The sequence below is a fragment of the Chrysemys picta genome, unplaced genomic scaffold (assembly GCF_011386835.1).
Source record: "Chrysemys picta bellii isolate R12L10 unplaced genomic scaffold, ASM1138683v2 scaf1000, whole genome shotgun sequence".
Taxonomy (NCBI): domain Eukaryota; kingdom Metazoa; phylum Chordata; order Testudines; family Emydidae; genus Chrysemys; species Chrysemys picta.
The window spans coordinates 1-10,878 of NW_027053707.1; the positions used below are offsets into that span (position 1 = coordinate 1).

At 54.1% G+C, this 10,878-nt stretch overlaps 1 protein-coding gene across 1 annotated transcript; it reads right to left on the bottom strand.

Annotated features, from left to right (window-relative positions):
• Nucleotides 1-680: 680 nt before the first annotated feature.
• Nucleotides 681-10,583, bottom strand: LOC135979560 (maestro heat-like repeat family member 5; the record flags this gene model as incomplete). The annotated part of the gene is made up of 9 exons (XM_065579904.1): nucleotides 681-857; nucleotides 1,244-1,387; nucleotides 1,919-2,036; nucleotides 2,195-2,332; nucleotides 2,976-3,166; nucleotides 4,184-4,310; nucleotides 6,119-6,273; nucleotides 9,688-9,803; nucleotides 10,502-10,583. Coding segments are annotated over 9 exons (1,248 nt in total), but the record flags the coding sequence as incomplete, so codon positions are not given.
• Between the last annotated feature and the right edge of the window lie 295 nt (nucleotides 10,584-10,878).

The window sequence follows — 10,878 nt, forward strand, 5'->3', positions numbered from 1 at the left end:
AGCGTAACGCGACAGAGTCATAATCCGCCCACTGCTCCGGTTCCCCCTGTGTTAACTGACTTGGCTGGCGGGAGCAGTGAGGCCACCAGGCTAGCGCCATAGACAACTTGTGCAGAACAGGGCCTGAGACACTGTGCAGGGCAGTGCAGCCCCTTGGTGTCCCAGACGCAATTTCTGTCTGGAGAGCACTGAACCCTAGAACCCTAGAAGATTAGGGGAGGGGGTGGGAAGGCTGCTGGAGACTGGTCTGGGGAAGGGGAGAAGCAGCTGCTGGAGCCTTGCAGGGATGTGCTGCTACAAAACACAGCAGTTCTTTTGCTCTTCAGTTCCCCTGAGAGCCGGGCCATTCCCGACCCACCTCTTTCCTGCTGGGAATCTCCACCTCTTTGGGGGCTGGTGTTCTCCAGACAGCTGGTCATCTGCCCAGTGCCAGCCCCTCTCCCCCAGGCCAGGCTGCAGCAGGGGCTGGGAGCAGGGCGCTGAGGCTGAGATTTGCCGAGAAGAGCTCTGACAGGGAGGTGGCGGAGCAGGAGATTCCCCACCCATGGCGGGGGCACTCCTAGGAGGCTCCATGGCAGGGCTGAGGGGCGGGAGGCAAGGGATGGGGAGAGAGACACAAGGGCATCAGAGGCAGGTGGAGGGGGGCGGAAATGGGCTTCTCCTGCGGTTCCAAGCCTTACGTCATCAATGAAGGGGCGAAGGCTGACTGCAATGTCTTGGGAGATGGAGCCAAGCCCCTCCCCGTCGAGGAGGTAGATGATGTCTCCAGCTTTATGCATGGCCTCCATGACACACACTCCATCCCTGTCACTGAACGAGTCCATGATCGCTGGCAGCTGGGCCCGTAACAATTGCACCTGCAGGAATGAAGAAGGCAGCTCATTACTATCCTGGGTGACAGCCTGGAGCACATGCTGGACCATCCCACTCCCACCTATGAGAAACCACGGCTGGCACAGCCCCCCAACGGGGCAGAAAGTCATTCTCCTCTCACTCAGTGCCAACTGCTCACTGTAACCTTTGTCTTTGCTCACCCCGCCTCCCCCATTGCATCACATCTGCAATCAGGGGTCAGCTCACGGGAGCAGGGACCATGTCATGCCTTGATTCGCTCAGTAACGCACCTCCAACATTTGAATGCCGTGCGTTAAACAACAAGGCTTGTGTGGGGATCTCGCTCTCATTTCTGAGCTATTCGATAGACATCGGCTTCCTCGGTCCCCGGGCAATCCACGCCTCTCACCTTTGCTGGCTGGAGCACAACACTGCCAAGGCCTCGCAGACTGAGCCTACGTATGATGGGATTTTTGTCCTGGGTCCATTCCATGAGCTGCGCCTCGAGCTCTGATTTTGTCACTATCGTCTCAATGGAAGGACTCTGGAGCAACTGGAAAGAGCCAAATCAACATCCGGTTGAGGAGCAGAGGTCTTCCTGTGGGGTCTGTTCCCTGGACAGTCATCTTTACCAAATGGCCACTTACTCCCGTACAAAGTCTCTGGTGTGTAGGGAGCCAGTTGCTGCTCTTTCAGTTGGTTCATTCCCAGAAGTTAGACTAATGTATAAGTCACAAATAAACCCCCAGGGAAAGGGGAATCTCCAGGCCCCATTGAGTGCCATGGAACAACCCCTGGGGCAGAAGAAAAGCAGACCCCAAGAAAAGGTGAGGAGAGAAGCATGGCCTTGGGGCAGTGGTGAAACATCTCCTCTTGTCACATGATCCCATCTAGGCACATCCAGCCAGGGGCGATCTCACCCTGTCTCTCCCTCCCTCTCTCTGCCGTGCCCCACAGCCATCCATGTGTGGAGAGGAGCTAGCTGGCTGTAGGCTGCTGAGCTCCTGACAATGTGCCCCAGAGCTTACTGGCCTGAGCTGCTCTGCAGAAAGCCCACTTGTGCCTGTCAATTAATGAATCTCACCTCAGTGCAGAAAGTCATGGCGATATGTCTCTGCTCATCCTCCTTCTGACTCTGGACAATGGTGACGGCCTCTCTGAAAACTGCAGGGAGCTGAGGGTTCTCAAACTCGATCATGGCTCTGGAACATGGAACAGAAAGTGCCTTGTGGTTATCAAGGGGGAGAGAGAGTTCCTCACTAGTTGCTGGGCTGAGATGGCAGCTGGAACAGAGGAATATTTCACACGGAAATCCCATTGCCAAGAGAGACCCAATGAAGAGGAAACTTTGGGCTCCTACCTTGCAATTAGGCCAACACCCTGCGAGTAGTAATATCGGGAGGATATCATGTCCCAACCCTGCTGTAACTGGATGCCGGCAAATTCCTTCCAGTATCCGGGCATGGAAAAAAGAGTCTTCACAGCCTCCACTGACGTGCTAAAGACAAAAAAATCCCAGTGTCAGGCAACGAGATCACCCCCAAGCATGGCAAATCTGCACAAGCCCTGGGACACACAGCATGGTCAGCAGTAGCTAGCGACCCCGAGGATAGATCCAGTGTGATATCATGGTGCTTCCCTTCCCAAGGGGCCCTGTCTACACTGCAGATTCATTGAGTTTGTAACCAGTTACTGACACTAGCTTCTTAAGATGGTTGGTGTCATCACTCAATACGGTTGAATACTTGATTCTTTACTGTGGCAGGTAACAGGACACAAGCGGGCATGTGCGGCCAGATCCTTAGTTGGTGTAAGCGAGCAAAGCTGTGTCAGTTTACAGCACCTGAGGTGGCCTCTGGCGCTCTGTGTTTCCACTGACGCTTTGGCAGGTGGCACATGGGGATGGATGCACAAACATGACTGCTGCCTGACTGTGGAGTGAAAGCAGCTGGCCTGTGGACGGAGTCAGATGAGCGAGTGTGACTCACAAGAACACACGGCTCTCAACCCTTTCCCCTCAAGAGAGACCTGCACCGAACTGAGCCTGGGCGAACTACAGCACCCGAACAAATGATGGCCATGAACAGAGCACACGTGTTTAGCAGAACAAATCTGTTCTTCCTTTTCCTTTCAGTCATTACCTTAGGGGGCTGAGGCAGCTGGACCCCTCCTCGGGGCTGGATGTCTCACTGGCCCTGTAGGTCCCTGGCAAGCGCAGCTCCATCACATACTGCACTTGCCTGACGCAGAGGATGAGCATCTGGGGATACATTTCCAGGATGGCTTCTCGGTATCCCCACAGGAAAAGGACCTCGTAAATGGTCCTCATTGCCTGGAGGGGGGAAAGAATTTCAGTCAACTATCCCAATCTGCCACCTGCCACCTCCACAGGGTATTAGAAAAGAGGATTGGCTCCTGAGAGGGGAGGAGACATTTTGAGGCTCCTGAACCATCACCCATTCCTGGAACGAAAGCAGGATGGAGCCCTATGGAAAGATCAGAAGAGTCTGGATGACGTTATTCCCCGTTGTTTCTCTTAATGGTGCAGACCCTGTGCTTTGGCTTTCCAGCCATGACTGGACGGGCTGAAACCATCCTGAGGAGATCCGTTCGCATAGGCCCAGTGTTTCTGGCCCAGTCAAAAGTACTGGACATCTCATGATCCCATGCTGGGAAGCTCTCTAGTCACAGTTTACAGAGCCAAGAGACACCGAAACTGCAGCTGCTCACTAAAGGGCCATCTAGAGCAGAAGACAACTGAGCCAGGGTACCAGCAGATAAACCACTTCAGATCTGTAACTTTTACCTGGGGGAAACTTTCTTTACACGTCTTTGGTTTGCTAGGAGGTGGCCAGGACACACTAAGGCCTGGTCTGCACTACAGAGTTAGGTCAACGCAAGGCCGCTCACCCAGCATCACCCTAACTATGGAATTTCCTTCCCGTCGGCAGAACTGCCCCTCGGTTCCAAATTAATAACAATAATAATTAAAAATCTCTCCACGAGTGGCAGAGAGTCCAGGTTGATGCAGTTAGGTCGATGCAGTGTCAGTGTAGACACCGCGTCGCTTACGTCAACTGGCTTTCAGGAGCCTCCCCACCCTGACCGTACAATCAAGACGAGCGCTTCTGGCGAGGACGTGCACTGCCGACACAAGCAGCAAAGTGCAGACACACACAAGGGATGGAATTGCTGTGGCGGCTGTATGCCGAGGTAAGTTAGGTCGACTTCATTGTGTAGTGGAGCCATGGCCTGAAGCTAAGAAGGGGTGAAGCTCCCGCGCACACACAGATGCACCATCCTCCCTGCGGTGGCGGGTTGGCAAAGTGACATCTCAAATCTCACTTACAGCCAGAGACACATTGCCGCTCTTCTCCTCCCGGCGTCTCTGCTGGAGCTTGTCCAGCAGCTGCTGCAGCACCTCCCTGGTGAGCTGTGGTTCTTCACCCAAGGCCTTCCACAGCTCAATGGCACATCTGCAAATTCAGAAACAGAAGTCTGACCTTCCCTGCTTGGCCACCTCTTGCCCTCCCCAGGGAGAGACTTGGCGTGTAGGCAGGAAAGGCATCTCTCAGAGGACACACCGATTGGTGCAGAGAGGCTGAGGCAGGGCAAGTCCCTTCAGAGAACGTTGTATTTATTCCTTTCCCCTAATGGGCTATTGTTCCTGAAGCTACAACCGCTGTTTCCAAGACAGTGACCATGTACTGACCACAGAGTGACCACCAAACTGTGACCCCCAGACTGTGCAAAATTCTGCTCTGTTATGCTAGGGTCAGTCCCGAGGAACTTGCCTGACCTCACTGGAGTTACTCTGGCTATTTGGGGGTGTAACTGAGACCCAGCGTTTGGCCAAGTGTCTCTTAACAGCTCAATCCTACTGCAGTGTGGTGGGTAGGGTCAGACACTGAATCAGAACATGCCCTGATAGGAGAGGACTCAGGAGTTTGGAAGGGGAGATTGTACTGCCCAGTGGGACAGAGATGGAAGGAAACTAGTACTGAAATCCCCCTCCTCTCTTCTCTCCATTCTTGCTGATCTAAGCACTGCTGGTCCTCGCAGGCATCTGCAGAGGAAGACTGCAGATGGATCCAAAAGACTCCAGTCATTGGACTTCCAAGTTTGGTGAGGAAGGTCGGACATGGTGGTCAAGCCCTGGGGACATTGAGAATTAGGTTGGACAAATCAAGAGTAAATGGCCTGGATTTGAGATCTTCAGGAAGCTTGGCTGAAATTCTGTGCCAACGCTGCCGAGTTTCTATAGCTTCTGAGCACAGACCCTGGAAAGCACTGTGGCTGTTTCAAGGAATTCAAACCTGAAAGGTTTACAAATCAAACATTCAAATCAATATGAAAACCAGCACTGTATTCCTCTGGTAACTGCATTGGGTAAGAAAGTCAATTTCTTTCGTGCTGCTCTTCAATTTGCTCTCCCATGTGACACAGATTTGTCTGTGGTCAGTGCAGAACTGCACTGCAGAGGATGCCGAGGAAAGCCGGCGTTTTGACCTCTGGCTAGGGTCCAGTTGGGTTTCACGGCCCCTAGGCACATGGGGATTGTGTTATAAACACCTCAGCTGGATGACTCTGCAAAGTGATCGGCAATAACCAGCAGGACTCAGATGAAAAGAGGCACTCACCCCGCTCAGAGCCATTATTCCCGGCTGTCTGCAGACTCAGGCAGGCTGCACTGCATTTACGCTCAGGTCATGTGTGGATGATTTTTTTTGTTGTTGCAACAATAAGGGCTGGAAATTTGTGTCTTAAGAGATTTATCTCTGCTGTACAGCTCCATAAGGATGAGTGCATTTTCTCAGCACTTCCTCAGCCATGGAATAACTAGGGATCTGACTACAGGTAACAATCCTGCACTGGTCCCCAGGGGACAGACAGATGGGCCTCATGGGCCTTTTCCATCTCTGCCCTCTCTCACGCAATAGGGAGCAGCCAGACCTCATGACCCAGGGATGTGGAGTGAGCCCCAAAGTCATTTATTGGCCCTGTACTGGATCAGAGAGCAAGTGGAGTGACCCATCGAAATCAGGACAATGCTGGAATTCTCCAGAAAACTGGCACGTCTCCATCCCGGGGAGTGCAGGAGGAGGGGTTGGCTCCTCAGTGGCTGTGCCTGGGCATGTCCTCTTAGTGAGAATGGACAGCTCTCTGCACCGCAGGAAACTCCCTCCAACTGTGTGAGCCTGACAGACCCTTCCCGGATGGTGGCCTGTCAGTAGGAGCAGGAAGAGAAATAATGGCCCGAGGTGATAACAGAGCAGCTCCCTACCTGTCCGATGACAGCGTGTGCGCCACACAGCTCAGAACCACATCCTGGGGGTGAGAGCGAGCCAGCAAGGCCGTGGCCCTCAGCGCTGCTTTTCTGGCTCTGGGATCACAGACGTCGTCTAGCCACATTAAGATCCTTCCAACAACATCTCCAACCTGGAAGAAAGCCAGAAAGTTGAGGGATGGATTTATCAATGAGTGACCTCCTCCCAGGTAACCCCATCTGGAAGCCCTGCAAACTGCCTCTCACCTCACTTTCCCATCTCTACTCCTCCATAATCTCAAGAAAGAGGCTTTGACAAGTACAGGAACCCCAGTCTTCCTGAGGTCTGGTTTAGCACCTTAGGCTCAGAAACACACACAAAAGCCTTCCCCAAAACACAGCTCAAACTCCCCTGATGTCCCAGGGCCTTCCCTGCCTTAGCAAACTGCTCGCAGCCCTGCTCTCAAGGGCTTCCCTGCAGGAGCCTTTCCTCCATCTCTGCAACTTCCTGTTGCTCTTTCTACCACGATCAGTTCCTCCAGACCAGTGGTTATCAACCTAGTTTCCGTGTGGGCCACATCCAATACTATCTCTTTGCCCCTGAGGATGTCCCAGGTAGAGAAGCACTGCTCCAAACCCAGCTGGTTCTACGGATGTACCCCAGAGCCCATCCCAGCGATGGCAGGCAGGGATACGTGGATGGGACTAGCCAGCTCCAGGCCCCAGCCCTATGGAGAACCTCTACACTGTGGGATTTTAAAATCTGCCGTAACAAATCTTAAAGCCGGGTCTCTAACCTCGGGCTCAGGCTGTGGCACTCAGAACAGCAGTGCAGACATGGTGACTTGGGCTGAAGCCCAGGCTCTGAAGCCCCCTCCTCCCCTGGCTTCTGAGCTCAAGTTCCAGCCCAAGCCCAGAAGAGGCTGCATTGCTGTTTGGCCCCACAGTGCCAGCCCTGGGAGCCAAAGTCCATAGGGCCAGGCTTTACGGCGCCTGCTGCAGAGTTTGCAGCAGAGGGGAGACAGACTCGAAAGGGACAGGCCACCCCCTAGGGCTCTTCCATGAGGAATCGATCATTGCTCTTTCCTCTCCTGAACAAGGAGCAGGAGCTACAACCCGGGTGGCTGGATTCTGTTGACCTGTTCTGCTAGCAGGAGGTAGAGCCCGGCACAAATCAATCTGCTGATCGAGGGGCCATTTGTTAACTTCCCGCCGGGACCTGCTGGAAACAGGGAACTTGGCCAGAGACAGGGACGACCTGCAGGGAACCCGAGGAACAGGCAGGTTTGGGGAGGAAGCTCAGGCTGAGGATTCGGTTCGTTTATGAGTCTCCGAGTTTCCAGGAAAGCCAAAGCCCAGGAAGGGAATAAGTCTGCACTGACTCGCCACGGGCAGGCGGTATTTGGAGAAGGGCGGGAATGTCACCTATTTCCAGGCTGAGTGATAAAAGGCAACGTTTAAAGAACTGTAGGGAACATGAACCCTGATTCCTTTCTCAATAACCCACCTGCGCAGGCTTGGGCAAGTCAAGGAGCTCTCTGGACTTTAGTTTCCCCAGGTGTCCAATGGGTTCAATTCCTACCTCCCAGGAGGGTGGTGGAGTTTCATTAATCGGGGGAGTAAATGATACCGAGAGCCTCCTACCCAGGGGATGTAGAAATGAAGTCTGCCAGAGACCTCCCTAGGCCAATCTAATTCAGGGGGGCAGACACTCAGATCTGTGGGGATGGGCAACAGGATCAGAGCTTGGGAGAGACAGAGAGAAAAGTGCAAAGCCAAATTCCTCCTGATACTTCAGCTGGACAAACAAGGCCCTGCAGCATGTCTGAGGAAACCATGTCTGCTCCTGGAGCCTAATGTGGAGGCCCATCGGCAGACTAGGTAAGTGCTGCGCTGCCAGGGCTGGGGCTCTCGGCACCTTCAGTGTGGCTGGGCTGTCCTCAGGGACGTGTCAGAGCTCCAGCGGGCAGAGAGCACGTTACAAACCTGACGCCGCGGATCCCCGCGGCCAAGCGATGAATGGAAGGGGCTGAGCCAACCTTCAAAGCACCATGCCAGCATGTCCCAGGAATGGTTTCCTAGGAAAGGAAATTCTCCCCTCCCCCTCTCTGCGCAGCATCCTCTGCCCCACGGCGGGAGTCTCTTACTCTCTCCATCTTGTCTCCGTGTAGAGATACAATGGCCCTCAGCTCTTCCTCTGCGGCTTTAAATCGCTCCAGGGTGGGTGTTGTCAGACCCTTCACGGCTCTCATCAGCAGGGCTTGGGGCTGGGCTGAGGAAAGCTGCTCCCCGGGGGTCTGCAATGAACAGGGACAAAGCCTGTTGGGACGGAGTATTTCCATTGAGCAGCTGCCCTGGAATAGTCTGTCTCCGCGGGAGGCTGGCAGGGCCTAGTCAGCATGGAGACTCCGGCTGAGCCCTTTTCTTAAAAAGCCTCAACAGGTGCCGAGGTCTCCTCAGTCTTTCATCCGCTCCCCTCGCCCCCTCTGCCTGAGAAGAGATGGGAGCCTCTCAGCCAGTGCTGGGACCCCAAGGGCCACCCCATTTCCTCCCTCTCTAGCCCCTCCTCCCAGGAGCCCAGCTTGTGCTGAGAAAGCCCCAATGGCCTGCAAAGCCCATTCAAGTTGCTTGTTGAGTGCAGCCGAGGGGTCGCTGGAGAACCTGCCCCACGTCCCATCCCACCCCGAGCGCCTGAGCAGATTGGCTCAGCAACTCTAGCAGCCCACGGTGTCTGCGTGGAAAGGACTGAGAACAGGCCCCAACGGAAATGCCTCTTCCTTCCCCACCCCGCAGCGTGTGGCGCTGCCACAAAACAGGCAGAAATCGCCGGCAGGACAGAAAGTAGCTTTGACTGAAGGAGCGAGTCTGCCTGGCTGAGGAGAATCCCAAACTGTGGGCTTCTGGGGCCAGACCCTTGTGGGTCAGAACTCACTGGGCACAATGTTAGTCCAGGGGACCTGGTTCCAGGGTCTTCTAAACCCAGGGCCTGGGGTGCTGGAGGCCTTTGTCCTGGTGTCTCAGGCACGTCCTGAGTATTACTGCAGCTGGCCTGCGTGTCTGGATCAGCACCGTCTGTCCTGGATGGCAGCAGCTGAGGACACAGCAGAGCACACCAGAGTGACACACTCGCATAGCTACTCCAGCCCCCCGGCGTGTCAGAAGCTCCCAGAATTGCAGACTTTTGTATGTGCTGCAGGGTGCTCTGTCACTAATCATCAGAGTTACAATGGTGTCTCAGTGTCTACAAGTGCAGGGATGGGCCTCGTAGGATTTTCAGCAGTGCCTGTGTGCCATGAAAAGTGCATCAGAATCAGGCACCTGAGTCAGGCACTTCGGCGAATCCCACTAAGCACTTGTGTACTTCTTTAGGTGCCTAAACCCCTTTGTCAATCTGGATTATTTGCCTTATGCAAACAACCTAGAGAAACTCATAAAGACTGGCTGGAGTTGATGACGTGCAGAATGTTTCCTTTCAGCTCCCTGAGCAAGGGGCAGGTAGTTCTCCTGTCAGAGATACCAGCTCCGGGAGACATTAATACACACAGCAGGGGATGCTTTCCATTATCTCAGTCACAAAGCGTCATTACCATTGTCATATGGGAGCTGCTTGGTAATGAGGGGATGGGAGCGCGCTCTTCTTCCTGCTCTTCTGGACTCCCTTTTCCGCACTTCCCCTTCGACTCAGACGGCTCCTCCTTCGTCCCTGAAGCAGAAAGAAACATTCGTAACATTTCGCTTTTCCATGTGTTATCCCTGGTTTACAGAGGACGGAAGTCGGGCCCAGAGCCCTGAAGCGACTTGCCCAGGGTCAGACTGAAGGTTGTGGGCAGAGCTAAGCAGAGAACTCCGATCTCATGGCTCTTCGCTGGGGGCTTTTACCACATGAGGCTTCCTCTGATCTAGGGGCCAGTTTCTTTTCCATGGTGTATTCTACTCTTCCCCTCCCCTTGCACAGCGTTCCTGTCAGTGATGGGCAACAGGCCTCATTTGCACTTAACCCCCCAAGAAGTAATGACTCAGCTCTGGTACGGTTCCCAGCTGTGACCTGCTGAGACCTCTGGAGCATTTTACTGATGAAACAGACCCAATCCAGGAGACAAGAAATGATTTCCTACAACATCCAGCCTCTCTGTTCTCCTTACAGCCTGGAGCAATGTTAGTACTCCCCACCCCACAGTGCCAGACCCCCCGAGGGGGGTGATCTGACACTGTCAGCTCTCCCCACCTCAGCGATGGACCTCGGCCACCCTGTCCAGGAGGATCCGGCACTAAATGGATTCCAGAGTCTGAGGTTCCCATCACTGTCCCGTGAGATGCCCTGATGTGTAAGGCTTGTAGAGTGACTGGTGTGAGTATTCCTCACATGCTCCTCGCCACAAACCATGTGGATTGAATCCTCACCTGTAAGATCCAGTTCAACTTGTTCTGTGTTCTCCTGCAGCTTCACCTCCTCTGACTCCACCTGGGTCTCAGCTGTTTTCTTCTTCAGGGACAAGTGCGTCCACCTTCGTGGTGAGGAAACTGTTCTCTCCTCATTGCTCTCTGCCATCGAGGTGTCAGACTGGCTACAGACACAGAGTCTTTTCATGCCTGATAAGATGGTCCATGAGCATTTGCTTCTCTGGGGCTTCTCTGGCAAGGCCTGTTCTTGCTGGCTGAGGACAGAGCATGCCTCGATTGCTGCAGGTTGGGGGAACACTTTGTGCACAGGGATCTCTCTGTGCTCCCTAGAGGCGAGTCTTTGGAAAAAGGAACGAAGCCTGGAGTAGAAAGAAGGA